General features: G+C 46.8%; 2 protein-coding genes across 3 annotated transcripts in view; one reads left to right on the forward strand and one right to left on the reverse strand.

The window, feature by feature from the left end:
* The first annotated feature begins 758 nt into the window (after positions 1–758).
* On the forward strand, positions 759–6208 carry TAS1R3 (taste 1 receptor member 3). Its single transcript, XM_074161735.1, has 6 exons — positions 759–940; positions 1878–2178; positions 2888–3670; positions 4076–4279; positions 4580–4700; positions 5283–6208. The coding sequence occupies exons 1-6, from the start codon at positions 759–761 to the stop codon at positions 6206–6208; spliced, it is 2517 nt and encodes an 838-aa protein (XP_074017836.1).
* A 7129-nt stretch (positions 6209–13337) lies between these two features.
* DVL1 (dishevelled segment polarity protein 1) overlaps positions 13338–22232 on the reverse strand; it is a 73857-nt gene continuing 64962 nt past the window's right edge. For both annotated transcript variants that reach the window (XM_074161746.1, XM_074161745.1), the window contains exons 12-15: positions 18796–18927; positions 17721–17888; positions 17024–17230; positions 13338–13924 (exon numbers count right to left, since the gene is read on the reverse strand). In XM_074161746.1, the coding sequence (XP_074017847.1) occupies positions 13506–13924; positions 17024–17230; positions 17721–17888; positions 18796–18927 (926 nt within the window). In that variant the 3' untranslated portion in view covers positions 13338–13505. The remainder of the gene's footprint in view (positions 13925–17023; positions 17231–17720; positions 17889–18795; positions 18928–22232) is intronic.

Raw genomic sequence — 22232 nt, forward strand, 5'->3', positions numbered from 1 at the left:
GTTCGTTTGAAAATAAACTGTGTGACATCCTTTCAGTGCTCCTAAGGAGCGTGGAGGTGAGTGCCTGGATGGGAGACGGCCAGGGAGAGCCTAGGGTAAGAGGAGGAAGCGATGCTGGAGAGCACGAGAGTGTCTTCCTCCTCATCCTCCCTCCAAGCAATGGCTGTGTGATGGTGACAGCACTTTTTCTACCAGGCTTCGGCTTTTTGGAAGCTCCTGTCAAAGCCCGTTCTCCTCGGGGATGCTTTGGATGAGCAGCCTGTGCTGATAAAGATCTGCCCCAGCGTTAGACTGGTCACAGACCCCTTTGTGAAAACCGCAAACAGGGACCGTTTCTACAAACCCACCCCATTAAGGATGTTGTTTAGGGTTGGTTGGGGTTAATGAAAAGGAGATGTGTCCAAACCGGGGTGGGACACCCCAGTTTCCCACCTATCCTACAGGAAGCCCAATTTCCAGAGCCGTGGCAATGAATTCAGCGTAAGTGACTCTGCCCGAGCAAAGGGAAGCAGGATTAGGCCGGTGGTTTGCAGCCAAGCACGCTCAGAGGGCACCGCTGCGAATTTGACTATCGCCCACTGAGCAGCGTCACACATTTAATGCATTTTGCTAAACAAATCATTCCCCGTTATTTTCATCTCTCCCAGTTCTACTTAAAGAGACTTCCCGGGAACTGTCGAGACCGGATCCCCTGCCCCTGTTCCCTCTCCCACATTCGCTTGGAGATTTCTTTGAAACTTTTTCCCCCAAACAGGGAAATGACGGTCCCTGAGCTGCTGCTGTGCTTGAGCTTGGGTTGTGCAGCAGCCCTCAAACCCACGTGCCTCTCGGCTCAGTTTAGGAGACCTGGTGATTATATCATCGGAGGCTTGTTCCCCTTTGGAACGGACACCGTGAACCTGACAGCACGCTCCGAGCCCACGTTAGTGGCGTGTGAAAGGTAAGAGGGATGTTTGCTTAATTAGTGCTTGTTAAGTAGAGTCACCGGGGTTGGGAAAAGAAAGCAAAAGGAAGTAATCCTGAGAGCAACTGATGGTCTCACGGGAGAACATTAAAGGTGCTCCAGGGGCCTGGAGCATCTCTCTGAGGAGGAAACGCTGAGGGACTTGGGTCTTTTTAGTCTGGAGAAGAGAAGGCTGAGGGAGAATCTAATCAACACCTATAAATACTTAAAGGGTGGGTGTCAAGAGGAAGGGGTCAGTCTTTTTTCAGTGGTGCCCGGTGACGGGACAAGAGGGAACGGGCACAAACTTGAACATAAGAAGCTCCATCTAAACATTAGGAGGAACTTCTTTCCTTTGAGGGTGGCAGAGCCCTTTGAGGGAGGCTGCCTAGAGAGGTGGTGGAGTCTCTGTCTCTGGAGACATTCAAACCCCACCTGGACACGTTCCTGTGCAACCTGCTCTGGGTGGACCTGCTCTGGCAGAGGGGTTGGACTAGATGATCTCCAGAGGTCCCTTCCAACCCCATGTGATTCTGCGCGAGATGGAAACAAAGATTAGCTCTAAGCTGTGCCATCCACTTCTGAAGGAGCACGGCCAGCACTGTGGGAACCACGGGCTCTGCGGCCAAGAAAAGGTCATTTGAGTCTTGACTCTCCCAGCTAAACACACTGGTCTCTCTCTACCTCTGTTTCTTCTCCTGTGAAGCACAGAGGATATATTTGCTGACAGACAGGATTAATTAGATTTGAAAGGTGCTCAGAGCCTCTCGAGAGTCTCAAAGGCAGTGGGTACAGGGGTGCTCTGCTGACAGTGCCACGTAGACCTGGCCTGGCAACAGGCGGGATGTTGAAATGCCAAAGAATGTGGAATAAACCCATCACGGCTGTGACAGCACCGACAGACCCCACAATTCCCTCTCTCCTCTTCCTGCAGGTTGTTTGCAGATGGGCTACTATGGGCTCTCGGGATGAAGTTTGCTATCGATCAGATCAACAATTCCACTTCTCTTCTGCCGGGAGTAAAGCTGGGCTATGACATGTACGACACCTGCTTTGAGCCCGTGGTGGCCTTACAGCCCAGTTTGCTGTTTCTGACCCAAAATGGCACAACGGGCATTGGAGTCCTGTGCAACTACACCGACTACCAGCCCCGTGTGACCGCGGTGATCGGACCACACAAGTCCGATCTCTGCCTGGTAACAGCCAAGCTGTTCAGTTTCTTCTTGATCCCCCAGGTAAAGAAACTCTCTGGAGAAGCAAGGATTCTCCTTTTTGGTGCAGGAAGGGTTTGGATCAACAACTCTAGCAGTTCAAAGACCTAGAGCACAAAGCACAGATTCCAGTCTTCCCTCTGCCACAGATTTCCTGAGTGACCTTGGGTGGGTCATTAAACTTCCCTCCTGGAACACACTCCAGTGTCTAACTTCCCGGAGAGAAGAGGCATAACTCAGGCCGCTCTGTGATCCATGTAAAATGGGAATAACAGAGCTCCCAGTGTCAACTGGGAGGATCCCAAGAAAATACATCTGGAAGTACTCAGTCACCACAACAGAGAGCTATAAAGGTCAGGTAAATTTAGCCCTGAGCTAAAATATTACTGAATCTTGGGTGTGTCACGCTTTGTAGAAAGTAACTAATTATCATTGTCATTAATGATAAGGGCTGGTGCTGCGATGATGGACACAAATGGCAGTAGAAGGAGATAGCCATGGGTGACCGCTACAGGAGGCAAGTGGCAGGGGACAGGTTATGGTTCTCTTCGTAAATGCAGCCACAATGGACCTATTCCTTTAGATAAGTTCTTCCTTCTCACTTTCCTGACCCAGCATTTTGAAATCTGGGGCACTGAGACTAAGCAAAGAAGGTGGAGAGCGATCTGGAATGTGAACACTTCCCTCAACTTCCCTCTTTCCCTCATTTTCTCTCCTACCCTCTAATCTGCAGGTCAGCTATGGAGCCAGCAGTGAGAAGCTCAGTGACACGGAGGTGTACCCATCCTTCTACCGCACTGTTCCCAGTGATAAGAACCTGGTGGAAGCCGTGGTCCTGCTGCTCAACAAGTTTGGATGGAACTGGATTGCCACCATTGGAAGCGATGATGAATACGGCCGAGGAGCCCAGGGGCTCTTCTTAAGCACAGCTGGAAATCACAGCATCTGCATTGCATTTGAGGGGCTCATTCCTACAGACCTTGCAGATCCCAAAGCCCAAAACCAACTGGAAGATACCATTAGGTTAATTAACAACACCAAAGTCAACATCATTGTGCTTTTCGCCTTTAGTCAGCCAGCCCAGGCCCTGCTGGAACAAAGCATCAGGATGGGACTGAGTGAGAAAGTCTGGATTGGCACTGAAGCCTGGATATTGTCCGACATAACTGCCTCCATCCCAAATATTCAGAGCATCGGGACAGTCTTAGGCTTTATTATGAAAGCAGGCACAGTCCCTGGCTTCCAGAAATACGTTGCCGACCTCTTTACCTCCGTTCAGCAGGATAAATTTTGCCAGGAGTCTAGAGAATTCAACCACCTCGTGAACTCCGACGTGCTGGGCGCGCTTTGCGAAGAGTGCGACCGCATCTCGCTGCACGACGTCTCGTCCCTGCTGAGCCGCTCCCAAATACAGCCCGTGTACGTCGCCGTCTACAGCGTGGCCCAGGCGCTGCACAGAGCACTGGGCTGCACCCACCACGCGTGTCCCAGAGCATCACCCGTCAGATCTTGGCAGGTGAGTAAAGGTCGGGGGCTCGGGGGGTGGAGAAACAACAATTTTTTATCCAATTTACACATCGGAGCTGGTCACAGCCAGGCAGGGATGGGGGGGGACATCGCACTGTGCTCCTGTCCCTGCCCTGGTAGAGATACCACCTCGGCAATTCAGCCCCTACACCAGGACACTGCACCTTCTCTGCTGCTGGCCAGGGCTCCTTCTCCTCTCTAGGACTATGTTCCGGCTCTCACTAATCGGGCTTGGCACAACAGAGCAGTTGATGATACAGCCAGAAGGCCGATAGCCACAATCGTAGCCCACGGAAGGGACAACTGATTTCAGCCAGAAATTAGCTTCCTGCCCCTCCAAGCAAGAACGTCAACTCTACCAACACTTACTGTCAATTTGCATTTTTCTCCTCAGCTGCTGCACTTCATGAACACCCTCCCGTTCACGGCGAACGGCCAAAGTTTCAGGTTTGATCAATCCCACAGCACAAACACTGGCTACGAGCTTATATTCTGGTCCTGGGAAAACGGCACCCTTACTTATCTGCCTGTTGGTGACTACGAGGAGTCCTTGTACGTCAATAAATCCCAGATTCAGTTTCACACTGCAGATCAAAAGGTAAAGACAGTGGGAAAAAGCATAAGTAATCACAAAATGAAGTAAACTTTTTTGCTGCTTCATTAGGACTGTTCCTAAGGAGCTATTAGCCTCCAAGATTTGCACGGGGGACAGTTCTTGCTCCTCTGCAAACCTGTAGCCCATCTCCATTGTGCAAAAACTAGAAAAAGGTATTCCCAGCACTGGTTAAGACTCAGACACAAGCTGGATCCCAGCACAGCCCATTTCTTGTCATATGTTTGGTGATACAGTGCCTCTCCCAAAAGCATCTGGCTGACATTCGCTCTTCCTTTTGCCCAGGAGCCCACGTCAGAGTGCTTCAGGCACTGTAAACCAGGACAATTCAAACAAATAAAAGGATTCCACCTCTGCTGCTATGACTGTACGGATTGTCCAGCAAACACCTTCTGGAGCACAAAAGGTGAGGTCTGAGAAATTCAATGGCTTTAACCTTCTCTATTATGTCTATCTACTGGTTGAGGTCACAGAGATGGTAATGACAGTTGTGAGCTCTTCCTCGCTGCAGCACTGCCAGGGGGATATTTTCCTCCCTTCTGTTCTGCATTGCTCAGTCTCGCTCTACAGATCCTCAGAGGGGGACCTTCCTCTGTCGATCCCAAAGAGAACACGTAAGGACAATGCATATGTTTTACCTCAAGAGGTAGGAGAGGGGGGTATGATGAAATTCAGGGGTCATAGGTAGAAGAGAGGCATATGATGAAATTGTGGGATCTTTTGGAAGCTGGTGATCCTTCCCGGGGAAGGGAAAAAAAGCCAAGAAATACGCGAATGCTTTAGGGAGAGGGTGGAGAAGTGGAGGGGAATAAGAGATTGAACTATCCCAAGCTTTGGAGATCCAAGATGCTTAGGAAGTGGGGGAAGTAGGCAGGGCAGCACCCAAACCAGATACCTAACATGCATGACTGTGACCCCTCCTCAAGGCCTGCCATCCTGCAGCTCTCCCCTGCAAGATGGTCATCAGCTTCTCCCTGCTGCTTTGCAGGCAGCTCCACATGCACACCCTGCCCAGAGCACCAGTGGTCCCCTCTCCGGAGCACACGGTGCTACGACCGCAGCGAGAGGTACCTCTTTTGGGACGAGCCGCTCACCATCGCCTTGTTAACGCTGATGTCCATCACCATATCCCTGACCTGTCTGACAGCAGCGCTCTTTTTAAAGAGCCTCCAGACCCCCCTTGTGCAGGCGTCAGGAGGCAAACTGAACCTCTTCACCATGTTGACGCTCACCCTGCTATGTCTCAGCTGCTGTCTCTACATCGGGAAGCCCAGCAACACCCTCTGTATGATCCAGCAGATAGTCTACGCCCTCTGCCTCAACGGCTGCTTCTCTACCTTCTTCATCAAGTCCCTGGAGATCACCCTAGTGACCGAGTTCTCTCGCTGTGCCCCCACCTTCTTGCGCTGGGTGACCGGCAGGAGGGCCTGGCTCCTGGTTGCCCTGTGCCTCCTGGCCGAGTGCTCGTTCTGCATCTGCTACCTCCACCTGGGCCCCGACTGCCTGCAGTCCGATCACAAGTCGCTGCCCACTGAAGTCCTGCTCGTGTGTAAGACGCGGTCCTGGTTCGCCTTCGCCCTGATGCACGGCTACAATGGCTGCGTAGCCCTCGTCTGCTTCCTCTGCACCTTCATGGTACAGACCTCGGGGAAGAAGTACAATATCGCCAGGGGGATCACATTTGCCATCCTCATCTATTTCATCATCTGGATCTTCTTTGTTGCTATTTTTGCCACGCTGAAGACAGTCCTCAGGTCTGTTGCTCAGATTGGGACCATTTTGGCAACCAGTCTGGGTATCTTGGGGACCTACTATATCCCTAAGTGCTACATCATCTTGTTTAAACCTGATCTGAACACAGTGGATTATTTCCAGTATTCCATCAAAGAGGAGCCAGAGGAGGACTCTCAATAAACAGGTAATAAACCAGATTCATCGTCGCCTGCTTCCCAACAGAATCTGGCTATATTTTAATGAGATAATTCTGTTTATGATGACTTTATAAGCTGTGGTTCCAGATACAATCACAGAATTGTCTAGGTTGGAAGATCATCTAGTCCAACCATCAACAATCACCATATGAAATACAGCCTTATCCACTAGGCTGAACACCACTTCCCTGTAAAGACTGCTGGTAATTTCCATTTCTTATTAACTAGATAACTGCTCCAGAGATATATCCATGAATCCTTTCCCAGGCCTTGTAAGATCTTTGCAATATATTCAACAGCACAGAAATAATAACTAGGAAACCAGAAGGGAATCAACTGAAAAGGTGTGAGATTAGAGACCACAGACAGAAATCCTTGTGATTAACTAATGACACCGAGTACCTGCCTACACAGGATCCTCTACAAAGACCTCCTCTTAGAGAGCAACATCCGAAAACACAGCTCCTGTAATCACAGCCTGTACACATCTATGTGTGTTTGCGCACGCACTTAATTAAAGCGGAGTCAACGATATCCTACAGCTCTGGGTCTCTTTGACTACTATTTTCTTGACTACTTTGGCACAAAATCCAGAACCCATTCTGATCTGCAGAGGCAGATAGAGAGTATATTACCCATTCAAATCTCAACTCACTCATTTGTGTTTCACCAGCATGTGCTTGCAAAGAACACAGAAACGAGGATGAGACACAGGGAAATGAAGGGTGTGCAAATCACACTATCCAAAGTCGTGGCAAAAAGCTCCTCCCATCTCAAAAAACATGCAAAGATCACCAGAGAGAAACATTTCCTACCCGGCGAGACATTCTGCGAAAGGGACAAAATAAATCAAACGCTTTGAGGAATAAGAAATACCTCTCACTTGTATTCACACCTGTAGCCAAACCTGACTCCCAGCTGCCCGTGGTAGCACCATTTAAGACAGCAGCTCCCCCCCAAAGCTGTGGATTTGCAGCTACTCAGAAAAGTGCTACTTCTAGAATCACTGGGGCAAAAGGCTTGAACTCAACTCCTATTGCTGCCAAGAGCAAAAACTCATCTAACTTAAATCTAGGCAACTACCTGACCAGCTTTAAAGCAACCTGACGTGCCATGGGCTGAGGAGCTTTGCAGGTGAAGACAAACTCCCGCTGAACCGTGTAAGCTGGTAGAAAATCACTGAAAATTTACTGTTACAAAAGACTTGAAAATTTGCGCTTGAGGGAGGTTGTTCTCCCACCTGACCTGGACTTCATTTTTGTGAGGTGAAAATGGAAAACCTACATTACTACCAAATTACCGCACTACTACCACGCAGTAGCAAGTAAATATCAAGTCTCATCACTAAGATCTTCTCTTTTTCCTACCCACTCTGACAAAAAACTGCACTGCTCTTTTATTCCCCACGCTAGACTTAGAGTTTTTCCATATATCCACTACGTGGTACTGGAAGTTACCTCATCAACTCAGCTCAATTAAAGGATTTGCAAATTAATCTAAACCAGGGAATATTTTCATTCTTAAAAATAATCGGTGCGCTGCAAATCTAGCTGTCCTAGATTTCTGAGGCTACCTGCAAAGAAAATTCTCCTGGTGTACTTGAGAAAAATGGGAAACATTTGAGAAAAGTACTCCTCAGTGTGATTAAAGACAGCAAAATTCTGACCTGGAGACTGGAAGTCCTTGTTTCTGGAGACTTCTTCAGCAAGTCTTCATCAGCACGTTGTTGCACCTGAGAATCTCGGGAGTATTCCTCACTTCAGTGCTGTGATTCCGTAGCAGAGACGCACTAAGGAACTTTTGATCATAATTCCAGAAACAGAGAAGGAAAAAAATCAAATTTACCTCTATTGCTTCTCTTTGCGGCAGCAGAGCTAGAGCCACAACAGACTCTTTTTTTCTTTTCCTTTAGAGGGCAAGGGAGGGGGCAGGGGGATAGGGAGGAGGGGAAAAGCAGCTGATTAAATTGTTCAACCAGCTCCAGTCACCTGCAGACAATTCATACGAAGGTCAGCTGCAGCCCATCAAGGCCTGCAGTAAAATGTCCAAAATTCTGATCATTTCACCTCACTGGGAAAACACTGGGCAGACCATTCTGCATCCTATGTAAACACCCATGGTTTGAAAGGGAGAATACTGAAAATTCTGCAAGACTTTCTCACAGGCTTTTATATAAATCTGCTGCAGAATCGAGCCATTTATAATGGGCACCTCCATAATAACTACGACTTTGTCTCTCCCTTTGCTGCTTAATCTCTACCAGCTACGAAGAGGGTTGTTCTTTCTACATGAACCTCTCAGACCTTACAGGGAGGCTGGGTGTCCTTGTGTTCCATGACAAATACACTGTGGTTTAAGGCTTACCAGTTAGATCCTACTGATCCCAGCTTGTCTCTGCTGGAGTTTGCGCACAGAGTCCAGAAAAGGGGAATATTCACATGAAACAGCTGGGTTCTACCAGCAGATTCATCTCCTGTGTTCTCCAGGCAGGAAAATTAATTCCAGCTCATGTCTTTGTATCAGGACGTATCCTCCAGCTGCCTTTTACTTCCACAAACTTTCTTCAGCCTTCCCTGTTTACCTACTCCTGCCAAGCTGTGAGAGGGAGAAGCTCAGTAATTAAGAGATAGGGCAATTTAAGGGGAAAGCACAACTTCTGCACTGATACGTTAGTCATTAGCTGAAAACTACAGCCCTTCTGATGAATGGCAGGGTCTTGTGTTTCAGTCAGGTGTCATTAACCTATGTGGAAGAGTCAGGCCCCAATCATCTGTGACCCAGTTTAACGGTGAATATTTACGGGGTCCCTGTCGTGCTTTGACCTGTAAGCACTTCTGAAGTGCCAATAAATCACAGAACTCCCAGCTGCCTGTCACTAGCTCCTGAACAATCTTTTCTTGTCGAGAGGACACAACTTCAGTGTGGCAGGGGATAAAAAAATAAATTAATATTCAACCAATATTTCATCATTCTTGAATAAAAGATAATGCAGTAGCGCAAAGAACTGAAGACATACACCATGGTTATCACATAAAATTAAAAGCTTTTTAGTGTTTAAAATAGCATTTACACATAAGCAGCTATATATTAACTATACAGACACTTGGGTTTTAATACAATATCTACAAAAAAGAATTCAATTATGCAATAGACATTTAACAGGAACAGTGCAGTCCATGCTAGTAAGAGGTCACTCTTGGAGTAGAACCAATTCTAGAATAGGTGATAGTCTGGGTTTTCATTATTTAAAATCATGTAACTTTGTTCCTCTACTGTACATAAAATTCTTTACATGTATTTCTAATCACTGATTAGAATTAATAATTTTAAGTCAATCTTATTACAATCCAGTTAAATGCAAAACAAAAACAATTACATCAACTCATGAGCCGTCAAGTCTCAAGATGGGACTGCCCATTTGAATAGAACAAAAATAATATCAAAAGTCAACGTCTGTGCATCATCGCTTGCCATCCAATATACCTTTGGATAAAGTGTCCAGGGGACTGTTACCTTTGAAAAGTAGATTTATTAACAGGAGGTAAAAGACAATAGCAGTGCTTTTTAAGACTATTTGCCAAAAAACTTACTCCTCGGAGCTAATATGCCGGGTGGGTACACAACCCCTACGGATACTGCCTCCTTGGGGTAGGAGACGCTATCCCAAACTGTTTTCTCATCGTTTTGTATGATCTTCCCACCATACCTGTTAGTCCTTGTTAAAACCTGCTGGCAGGTATGCGTGAACGTTAAGCTCAGCTGCAGAGCACAGGCAGATGTTGAGGGTCTCACTTCCAGCATAAAAACATCAACTATTTAAGGCTCCTCTTGGGAGGTTGTTTCAACGCCCTGCAGAGCAAACCCATAATTTCTCCCTGCAGTCAGAGGCACAGGTCATGCCCTCCACAGCCCGGCCAGTGCCGCTTATTTGATGTTAAAATCAGAGAAAAAATTCATGCCCAGGTGAGAGGAACAGACAGTTCTGCAGGACTCCAGCCTTCAGCCGTCCTTCCACCCGGCACAGTTTCTCCCTACCCTATGGAGCTTCCCTGGTATCGGCGGCTCCTCTTCCTGCAGGTCGGGCTGTACCCGAGAGGAGAAACTCGCCCCATCGGGCCCCCGCCTTGCGAAGACACATGCACTGAACGCCAAGGATTGGGATGTGGGAAATCTCCCATCTTCATTCGCTTCTGGAAACGAAGAGCTGGGCATGGTTCAGGCCTGACCTTCCCCTCACTCCAGCCAGCCTCTCCACTGAACGCTACGGGGGGGGGGGGGGGGGGGGGGAGGGGGAAAATCAAGCTTTTGTTTTAGACGTAGTGGCCGTCACGTATTGCACTGTTCACAGAAGGACCATTTACATTCTCCTACTGCTCTTTGAAAGCGAGCAGGTTCTAGGCGCTGTACGGCATTAACCCCCAGCACATCTGTCAGTACATTCAGAGCAACTCCTTTTTCGCCCGAAACGGGGGCCTGTTTGCGGGGGAGGCTCGTTCCGGCTGGATTTAACAGCCCCGTTTCCTCAGCGGACAAAACGCGTTCCCATACCTATGTCATGGACCGTCAGCCCCAGCGTTACCCACAAACACACCAGTATAACACAGTCCTTCCAACGTAGCAGCAAAGACCAGCGAGACACAGAAGAGTTTCTGCCAACAGCGTAACAACACGACAAAAAAACCCCCAGCAATGTGTGTAAACCGCAACTCTGGGAAAGACATAAAGAAAGCAAACACATTTCTTCCACGGGTGAAAGCTCAGCCCCCAGTTTTAATCCCTTTTGGGAATATCTATATTAAAATGACCCTCTTTTCCTCCAGCCCTGTAAGTTCTGCCTTGAGACAAAGTGGGCCAGAAAAATTGTAGTATATAAGAGACCAGAAAAGCTAAAATTAATTTAAGAGTAGAACCACTAGTGATTGTCTATTATAAAGTCACAGACTTCTCAACAGTGTCTCCTGGAGACGTAGCAGAATTACAGAATTATTTTACCCTGATTTATTTCATTGCTTTAATCGTCAATCTTTCAAACCAGCTCACTGAGTTTAGTCAGCATCTTTGCTGTGTTGCTGGGAGGAGGAAAGGAAAAGAAAGGATTCTGTTGCACAGTCAAGCTTTAGCTAGTGCTTTTTTAGTTCTTTTGAAGAAGCCATCACCAACTTTGCAATCTACGCCAGCCCATCAGATGGATCACGACAAAAGCACCGCTTTCAGAAACGTTACGTAGCTTTTCAGAAGATTTTTGTAAAGAAAACTGTCCAGAACCACTCAGCTCGTTTAGAAGCACAGTAATTGGAGTACCTGGTCCGGGCGACACGGTGTTTCCTACATGCCTGGCTCCCTTTTGAAAGTGAGATTTAAGTCTCCAATTAACACAGACAAGTTGGAAACGTTACTCTCACTTTTGTAAAAGGGATGTGCTTGCACACAGACCTGTCGTAAGAACAGAAGTAGGGAAAAATCTACCAGAATGAACAACATCCAAAACGGGCAGCTTGGAAAGTAATTTTTCAGGGTAACAAAGGAACGTGAAACCACACATATGTAGTGAGAAAGACACGTTCTCTTTTGACATTCATATCAGATATTCACACTACCCATAGAGCATGGAACATAACAAAAAGAAGCATCTTGCCAGTGAAGAAAATGTTTATATACAGTAAAGAGTGATTTTAAAGCACCTGTCCTAAAACCTGCCAGAAGCAGGTGTCTGACAAAAGAGGATTTAACTGAGGCATGGCCCCATGGTCAAACGCCACTAAGTGACTGCAGCTGAACACGTATTTCCCATTAAATGAGCCACCAAACCAGCGTGCGGGTGTGCTCTTACCATGCCCTCAATTCAGATACTTTAAAAAAGCTTCTTAAATGTCAGTGAAAGTTCCTGAATGTACTTCCTCAAGCGTCCACAGCCTTAGAGCGAGAAATACACAGTAATGAAATCTTGGGGGTATACAACAGCAGTTGCTTAAGTCAAAGCTCCGGAGCAGGAGCTTCAGCACGGGTCTCGCTCGGTGTCAGGTATAAAGATTCATTCATTGTACCATTTATGAACTGGTTTCTAAACACCCTCTCACCTCTCTGCTACCAGCTAGCCCCCACCTGTGTTCAGAACACCTTCCCTTGGGTAACACTGCAATTGGGATTAGACATCTCCAGGTTTCTATTTCAAAAAAAAAAAAAAAAAAAAAGAGAAAGAGACTGCTCAGAAATTAAGAATGGAAAAAGAGGTGATGAAAATGAATAGCCATGTCCCACGGGGAGCCAGGATTTACCTACGTCTCTGCTAGAATGGGATAAATATCCCCTTTGACAGGGAAAAGCTGCAGCTACGCTAACAGAATAGCAAAGCAGCAATTGACCTATTTCTGTGGAAAAAAACTTTTAAAACCTGTAAGCAAGTGCGCATTATAACCAGAGGAAACAGACACATCTGTCGGGAGGGATGTGACTGAAATGCCCCGGAACGGACTGCAGCTACAAAGTCACTGTCATGAGACTAAATGAAATACCTGTACAAGCTCTGCACAATGAACGCATACAGCAGCAAGACTCCACCACCCTCTTGAAAGAATAATATCTTTAAAAAAAAAAAAAAAAAGAAAGAAAGAAAGAATGATTGATTTATACTCCCTCGTCAGGAGAAGAAGGTAGCCACAACTTTGCTTTCTGCTGGGAATTGGTTTGAGCCTGCTCCTTTCCAAGCACGCGTTGTCACCTGCAGGTGCCACGTCTGCTTAGAGCACTGACTGGTGCATCCAAGAACCAGCATCACAGACACTGGCCACTGGGCATTTTTGACTTTTGTAAGAGAAAAAGCAGGGAAAAATAAAAGTGCTACTATGCATTGTTGGAAATTTAGAAGTCATGGGAAACAACAGTCCTTGAATCAGCCAGAAAGATACACCAATTGCATTCTGTAGGTGCCACGATTACCAAAGCTTATTAAGATGTGAATATACACCAGCCATTCACAATCAAAAACGAGAGGGGTGGGGGGAAAAGATAAAGATGCCATCAATTTGCTGATATTTAACAATTCCAGGAGATTTTTTTGTTTGTTTTTGTGGGGGATTTTTTTTTGTATTTTTTGTTTTGTTTTGTTGATTTTTCTGCAACACAATTGCAAACCGGGAAGGCGTGACATGCAGGACAACCAAGTTTCTTCCAGTAAGTGTTCGACAATGACCAAATTGCTCACCCAACCCCAAAACAATCATCCCCCCCCCCACCTCCCCAACCCCGGCCCTTCCCCAAGCAGAGTCTGAAGGCACTTCCTCTCACATGATGTCGACAAAGAATTCACAAGGGTTGCCCATGGCCTTCTGGAAGGACTGCCGGCTCCCCGTCAGCTCCGGAGGAACAGAGCTCAGTTCCCTCACGGGTGGTCCTCCAGGCGGTCCGCTCGTCCCGTAGACTTTGGAGCCCATCTTGGGGAGGTTGTAGAGGGGTGGGACTCCTGGAGGCCCGTAAGAATGATGGCTGTGGTGGCTTCTCTCGCTGTGGGTGGCAGAGACGTGACTGCGGTGGCTGAGCTGGCTGACGGGCCTCTCCCGCCGCAGGACGCTGGTGCCGCCCCCGCTGCGGGCAGTGTGGTCGGACTCGCTGCCGCTGCCAGCCGACTTGCGGTCCTTCTCCCTGCCAAGAGCTCTCCTGCTGTTCTCGCTGTTGCTTCGGTTCGAGCCGCTGCTTTTGCTTCCTAAAGATTCCGCACCCCCCCCACCCCCCCCAAGCGAAAAGGACAGAGAGAAAAAAGCAGCGTTAGCTCACGTCCGCTGTCGTCTCCCGCGTCAGCTCCTACCAGAACCCACAGATCCATCGCGATGGCAACGAGTGATGACAAAACCAGGCCTGAACGTGCTGCTGGTGGCTCACAGGATTTAGCAATGACAATCGGTAGCTGACAAGGTTGTGCCATGCACAGGTAGACGTAGACACCTTAGAGCTCGCACAGTGGAAGCAGCAGCTGGCCCGGAGCTACTGGCTGAAAGCCTTCGCTGGCTGAAAGCCATCTGCTCCACTGCCACCCCACTGACCGCAGAGACGGGAGGAGCAGAAACGGAAGGAAGAAGCAGGAATTTGGGCTTTGACTCAAGCAAACGAGGTTCAATCTAATTGTAACTGTCTTCGCTATCTTCTACCGGAAAAAAACTTTTCAAAAAGAAACTCATTTGCCTTCTCTATCAACCCTTGGTCACGCTGGGTACGCTCACACCCAGGGCCAAATCACCTGAGGTTAACAGATGTCCTTTTCCTGGTTCCAGTGGGCAGATTATTTTAAAATTCATCACTACCATGTTCTGTTGTTGGAGAATTTTTCAAAAGCCAGTTATTTGTTGAACTGCTCTACGATGAATCGGTAACAGGCAGGATGTTCCCAGCAGAGGCCACTAAATCAACTCGGAAAAACCAAGGCCTGCTGCTGGTGTCTACGCTGAGTTGTTGCTACATATAAGCTCCAGACTCGAGTACACGTGGAGTAGGAGCTCTAGCTCATCTGCCAAGACTCCAAGAGGTCAAGTGGTTAATGCAGACTTCTCATCTCAGAAGAACCTGGTTTTCTGGAGCTGCACTCCAAGCTGACTACAAGGCAGAAAGAAAATAGAGAAATCCTCTACCATTAGAGCAGTCTGCCTAAGAGAAATCAGTTCTCCTCTGGCCATGCTGAGGTTCGCTCTCTCCCTGACCTGCCTTTAAATCCTGTCACAGAACAAACAAGCAGAAAGTCCCTCTAAGTCTTGAGTTTAAATGCCATCTAACAAGGGCGTCACCTTCTTGGCAGCTAGGGACTGGCCCGTCGTGGAGACGCGCAGCCCAACCTAAAGCTGAGGTCTTGTTCACCAGATGAATTCAGTTACGATGATCTAACATCGCGCATGAAAGAGAGACTTCACAAGAAACTGTATTCAGAGTGAGCAATGCAACCGCGTGTCCCAGTACTCAAGACCTGCCCGAGACACCTGGACAGTGCTCAGGGGTCTACAATGAGCAATGGAAGGGCACTAGCAGATAAATCCAATCCGTATGGATGACATCTGACTATTAAATTATGGGATTATCTATTTATTTCTTTTATGAAGAGCAGTGAAGAGACTGGTGACAGGACCCTCCCATCTGAGCTGAGGTCTCTGGTGCTGCTCCAGCAGAGTCACGCAGGGGCCAGAGAGGCTGACAGGCCAATGCCAGGCTATTGGACTACTGTGCATTGAGACGGGTTGAGCGTCCAAGACAATTAAAAAGGACACAAAAAAAAAAAAAAAAAAGGAAAAAAATACAGCTAAACATTTGGGTCACGAGTCTAAATGATCATGCTGTGAATTCATTATTATTATGGAGGCATTTGAAGCTTACCAATCCCCTAGAGTCAGCCATTCCTCTATGAATCCTTCAGTCTAACGCTTGCTCAGAACAAAACAAGGGAATAACAGTTACAAAACAAGAAACAACACAGAAGTGTAGTTTCCAAAAGAAGAACAAGGAAAGCGTTGAAACCCTTCAAAACGAAACACCTCGGCGCCTTTCATAAGGCTCTCTTTAGCCAGTAACACAGGTCGCATGGATAAAATACCATACCTTTCCTATTCCAGCAGCAGAGATCTAATATTCTACTGCCCACAGACCCAGCTGCCAAAAAAAATATCATGTTCTTTCCAGCACAGTCAGTTTGCAGTTCTAAAACCTCTGGATACCACCGTGAGCTTCCTCGCAGACACCTCTTATTTTGAGATAAGGTGGGAAGCAATAGGGCTAAAATGGTGTGAGCAAGTTCCTGTTATGAAATTCTTCTGTGCGATTTTGGAAAGTCCAACTGGCTGCGGTGAACAGCAAGAACTTACACCCAAGTTACCGGACGTTCACCACAAAAATACACAGAATCCTCACCCTTTCTCTACTGGCAGCATTTCCAAAAGCAAAACTCACTCTGGAAGTGATTTTAAAAAATAATTTAAAAAAAATCTGTACAGCCAAAAAAATACATAATTTTTATTTACTAAGGTTTAAAAATGAATCACAAAATTATCCTCAGGCAGGAAAGGAGGAGGTCAGGTTTTTAATCCATGCAGTATTACCTTTTTTTCCCTGTCATATATGACCAAAGAGACTCTCCTCCCTGTGAGCAGTGTTTCAGCCCTGTAACCCACCTGGCTGCCCGCTCACACTTGTTTCGCACAAGCAGAGAGTGATTTTCCTTTTGTACTGAGCACTGAAGTGAAAGCCAAGAGCACCTTGGTTCTAATCCCTGTTCCATCAGCAACAAAATGGCTTAATTTCTAGCAATATCAGGCAACTGCAGCCCTCCCACTGGTGGCAATGGCTCTGACCTCTAAGAAGGGGGGCAATTTTATCTGTTTTAGCAGGGTGGACAATTGAGTCATTAACATTCTGATTTCATTAATGGCCTAATCAGCATTATCTAAGCAGTAGTTTGCTGTGTGGTGCTGTTGGGTAAGAAAAGTAGAGCTGCCCGCAGCACCATGGACATGACAAAAAGCTTGGCTCTAGTTCCCCACTGGCATTTTGCACGGGGTACAGAATTAAAGCATAACTCTAAACAGCATCTATTCTATTCTATTCTATTGACTCAGTTAAAACACGGCTGGCGGTTTCAATACAGAGCTGAAAGGCTCACCCACTCCATCACACACACAAACAGTTCCGATTACGTGCGGTCGCACCGAATCCATGCAGGTAGCACACAAAAACCACAAGACAGGAGCACAGACAGTACGAAGGAACTCAAGCAAATGGTTAGGGGTAATGACAGCTGCAGAAATAAATCCCAGATTAACCATCTTACCTTCGCTTTGCTGGCTCCCTGCACTGCCACTACCATAGCTAAAGCCTGGGTCTTGGTACGCTGGTGGAAAACACGGAGGGGGCAGAGGATACTGATAGGCATATCCTTGGCCTAACGGCCAGGGAGCAGCAGGATGTGGAAGTGGAGCAAGAGTATCCTGATCCGAGGCTCCGCTGGAACCATTGTTAAGGTTCAGTGCAGCCATATCTGGAAAAGAGAGAAAAGGTGAAGAGCGTGTTCTCACCTACCAGCCAACTCCGGCACGTTAACAACGGCTGACACAGCACCCAGCGTGTGAGGGACTAGAGGGACTTGAAATATCACACATGGTAGTGCAGGCATCAATATTTGCCACCGAGCACCAAGTGCCTTTGCAGCACTTCCATAAATCAAGGATAAATAATCCCCATTTGACAGATTGGGAACTGAGTGTGGCTGACAAGCAGGAGGTCTGTGGCATCGCCAGAAATAAATCCTGCTTTCCTGAGCCTCGGAGCAATGTCCCGTTTGATGAGTTCATCCCGCTCTTGCAATCACTTGGTCTAACAGGAGTGTCAGCCTCTTGTCATGCACTTCCCAATAACGGCCTGCTCTGGAACACCCGCTTGTGAAGCCCTACAGGAGTCTCCTCTCTGCTCCTGCGAGCACAGAGGAGACACCACCGCGCAGCTTGGCCCTTCCCAGGCGGGGAACTTACTGCCACAGAGGTCTCCAAAGACATAATAGCACTGTTCCGAGAAGGTGATTTTGTTCACAGTGTGCCTGAGGTAGCCGTGTTTTAACATGCTGCTGGCGTATTTTCTAGCCTCCCGTCGGTCTTTGAAGCCTTCCACGTGTGTGTAAAGCCAGTCAACCACATCTGCTCCTAAAGTGAGAATGGGAAGAGGAGACAGAGGATCATCCGAGCCAAATTGATATTCTTTGGGTTTTTAATCCTCACATTATCACACCGCCCACTAGTATTACTGTGCCAGGTACTGAATGCAAATATAAATATGCAGCAATCTTGCTGCAAAGAGCTCAAGATGTTATTTTCATGACTCAGCCTAACTGCTGAATTAGTCACCACCAAACATCACTAAAGAAAGCAAAGAATTATCTTGCATCCAGTTGGGACGCTATTGTAACAGTGACACCAAATACACACACAGAAAATTGTATAGTTACACTGTTCAACCCCTCCTGAGTTGCAGTAATAAAATGATGTGGGATGTACAGAACAGAAGTGACCGGGGGGGAGGTCACCTTCTTCAAGAGGCAGGTGTCACGTTGTCAAAAGACCTGGGGGGTCCCAATCCCTTTCTCAGTAAAAAGTAACTACAAACCCGATTGACTAAATGTTAGCACAGCTCAGGTCACGGGATAGCCAGAATGAAAAGCAGACCAGTTGTGGTAATTTAAAATGGAATTAAGATGCTTTATGAAGGTTGTGTGGCTGTCTGGAACTGGAATTACAGGGATTGTGGCTCTGCTGGACTTGGGAAGATTGCTAGAGCCACATGGAAAACCTGAGATCCAACAACTAAGGGCTAATGACCAGCTGTGTGTGGCCATGAGAAACGTGCAGTATTTTTGGCTGTCCAGGCTCAAAGAAGAGCTATTAGTTATTTCCTGTCACACTTAAGAGTTGTTCATAAATACCAAGTCAAGGGAATATAAGAGGTCATAGAGAGGAGAAAAAAGTTCATATAAAGATAGTTTCTTCAGCCTATTTCCAAAAAGCCACTGGTTTTTGGTTTTTTTTCCCCCCAGCATTCCTGTGATCTGCTTACCTATCACTGCATTGGAGATGGTGATTTTTAACCACATCCTGTCCCGAATTTCAAGGCCCGAGTCTGGCAGCTGCATAACCTTGACAATAGTAGCCATGTCACTCTTCACAGTTAAGGGAGATTCTTCTAATTCTAAAAGGAAGAAAGGTTACATGCTTCTTTGAAGTGAACCGAGTCCGATATGAACTTCTCAGCTCCCAAGCTGGATGAAGCGTTTCCAGACAGCTTTACCAACAGATGCAAAAAAAGACACAAAGGTTCCCAAATGCACCCTCACCGATGGCACAAATTATCGCATTTGTACCAATTCTTCAGAGACTGCGCTCAGTGCAACCAGTCCAGTCGCTGAGATGCTGAGTCCCTGCGTGTCTCGACCTCTCACAGCAGCTACAGATCAGCTCCGCGCTCTTTCAACCCAGGCTGCATCGAGATTTGCAGAAAAGGGAACCCAAGGAGTTCTAGGACCATGGCTTCTCATTTCAATTTGCCACGAACGGCCCCTATCCGCCCCCCGGTTCAGTGCACTGTAGGCAAAACTCTGTAGGACAGGGTTTTTTGGCTTGTTCTGTAACTTTTGCTTTAATTGTCAAGAATAATACCCATCTGCATGGACAAAGACGATGACCATGTCTCAATCAATGTCCTTTTTTTTTATTTTTAAGATCTGGGCATCAGCATAATTGGGGAGAAATGAAATTAGAAAAGCAAGCTTCCATCATCAGGATAAAGGCTAGTGGTATCCTTAAAAAAACCCAAATGATGGCAGCCTTACAAGTTAACAAGTCACTTAACCCAGCATTTTTCCTGCATCTTTCTTGCAGAACACTTAAAATAAGGCTGCTCCCGAATGCCTCGGCAGCCGTCACTGCTCCATCCATCCTCACACACTCCCATGGGCAGAGGCTTCATACTTTCCTGATGAATTCTTATAATAAAAACCAGAACAACTGGGCTGAGATTGACCCCACAGAACTGAGGTTCCTACTGGAGGAGCCTAGTTCCTTTAGCAACTCCTTCTCTACCCTACGCAGGGGCAAAGTGGCACCCGGTGGGGTGAATCTGGGTCTGAGAGTCTACCAGCTTCTCATGTTCTCTGCAGAACTCGATCACCCCGTCTATACATAAACGATATTCTATATTCTTTGGATACAGCACCCAGTCCTCCTTCCCACTCCCATCTTCTCAGCCCTAAAAAATCCACGTTGAGCACATGTCCTGTGTTTGTAGTTCAGACCATCCCAGCAGGAATTCAGAAACCCTCCTTCCCTCCCTCCTCCCAGCTCCCCGGATCACCCACCTTTCAAAAGCACAAGGGAACCACTTTTGTCCTTTTCCAGCAACCCAACATTTTCATAAAAGGTACAACAAGCATGAAACAATGAAAACTGAAAATGCTTCTTTCAATACATGCACTGCTAATATGCATGAAAACATCCCAGACCATCTATGCATGCGGTTGCAATACTTACAAAGTTTGAATAAACACTAAAATTTTGCTTTTGCTTTAAGTTAGTTTGGTTAGTGGCAAAAAGCAATATGTTTGTTTGGGGGAAAAAAAAAAACCAAAACAACAAACCAATATTCAAGTAAAGTATGTGGGGAGCAAGAAAGTGTATTTTTCTTGGGTATCTGCGATCTGCATTTAAAGAACAACACTGGCCAAATGATCATCGATATTTTCTAAGTCTGGTAGTTCTTTACAAATACGAAAAATTCTAAGATGCCTCTAAAATGCACCCGGTTTGATCTGAACTCAGTCGACTGTGGGCCTGACCACCTGGACAGGGATGTGCAAACCTGAGGGACGGCACAGGCAGTAACTCCTTGCTGGGGAACCAGATCTACCCCAAAGCTCTTTCTCAGGGCTTTGGTTATTCCTTCAATTCAAAAATCTTCTTAAGTCCATACAAGAGAAAAAGAAACTTTCCAACCATATCAGCAGACTGTATTTTGAAACAGTAAGATTTTCAAAAAGCATGGAAACACTTGAAGTTAATATTATGGAATGGGACAGCGCTGCTTTGCAGAAAGGGGTCCTGGACTGGCAGAACAGGGGTGGAAAAATCTACTTTTAGCAGAGTAAAGAAGGAGCAGAGTTTGCACTGACTGAGGCAGCGAGTCCAACAGCCAAAAACCACCGTGAAAGACTATTCTGCATCAGCCAGAACACTGCTGGAGAACAAGATACTTTTCTAAGCAATAATCACTATGAAACACCTCAGTCCGCCTTGGTTTGCATAGTCCTATTTTTGAAGAAATACACCTGAGAAAATAAAGAGCTAACGCAGAATAATTCCTGCTGTGTGGTAGTGGTTTGTATGGGCCCAAAATCTCAGCTACTTTAATCACTGGCACTGATGTGATGATGGCTGTGGAAATACTGCTGATACCAGAACTCCACCTTTGATCCAGAGCCCAGAGAGCAAAGGAATGACAGTCAGGAGGGAAGCAGCTACTCAGTCCATTTACGTTATCCTGGCCCTGCTCCACAGAGTAAACCAGCAGAAATTCACAATGCTCAAAACAAGGAACCACAAAACAGACTTGTCCAAGACGACTCTGTTAATTCACTGCTTCCACTTCCACAGCCAGGTACTGTAGAATGGGTATTATATTTGCTTCAAATACCAGTGTCTGTAGCCTCAGAGGAACTGAAACAGAGAATCTTGCACAGGATCATGAAAAGTCAGAAAGCCCCACTTTGCATGAAGCTCTTCGTTCTTTGAGATGTCAATGTGCAGTCTCTCTTCACCTCTCTCTCCTCCTCTGTTCCTCCCCAACTCTGTCTTTCCTGCCAAAGAGGTCCACAGGAGAGGTCCTCCTTGTCCCTTGGGCCCTGAGGCGCTGCCTGCCCTGTTCAGGGGGTGACAGGACTGAGCTGAAGGAAGGAGCATTAAGAAGAAGGTCACAATAAAAGTTCCCCATTTTCTAGCATTCAGGAAAGGAAACGCTGTGAGTCACTGGCACAGAAATGAGAAGCTGTCTCCAGAATCGTGGTTCTGCTCCCAAGTAACCTTTATTTTAAAAGTAGGATTGAGAGGGCGTCTGCGTTCCACACTTCCAATCACATCACTGTATATCAAGGGACAGAATACATGAATAGTTCAAGAGGAATGCAGAGAAACAGACTCCTGTTTGACAGCGATCAGCAGATACATTGGATTCCACAACCTTTAGTACCTGTAAGGCTGAAAACACATCTCAGGACAAAGCGTTCATCAGGTGAGGGATTCACTTGCTTTCTGCTGCCGATGGTTTTCCCCTCCAGTGGTGCTGCCGACTATCTAAAGAGGCTACTACAGAGAGCTACTACACCTCCAAAGAGGCTAACCGCCCTTTCAATTCCAGGTGAGGTGTAAAACCAGGAGCTATGTGCTTATAAAATCTGAGAGAGGGTAGAAGACAAAAGGCAGACACCCATGTACCTGATAGGACTT

The sequence above is a fragment of the Numenius arquata genome, chromosome 20 (assembly GCF_964106895.1).
Source record: "Numenius arquata chromosome 20, bNumArq3.hap1.1, whole genome shotgun sequence".
Classification (NCBI taxonomy): Eukaryota; Metazoa; Chordata; class Aves; order Charadriiformes; family Scolopacidae; genus Numenius; species Numenius arquata.

What these genes read in the sequence shown, in the direction of transcription:
- TAS1R3 (XM_074161735.1), top strand. Translation starts at nt 759, where the DNA reads ATGACGGTCCCTGAGCTGCTGCTGTGCTTGAGCTTGGGTTGTGCAGCA. An exon ending in ACGTTAGTGGCGTGTGAAAG is followed by an intron (nt 941 to 1,877) that starts GTAAGAGGGATG and finishes CTCTTCCTGCAG; the next exon opens with GTTGTTTGCAGATGGGCTAC. An exon ending in GTTTCTTCTTGATCCCCCAG is followed by an intron (nt 2,179 to 2,887) that starts GTAAAGAAACTC and finishes TCTAATCTGCAG; the next exon opens with GTCAGCTATGGAGCCAGCAG.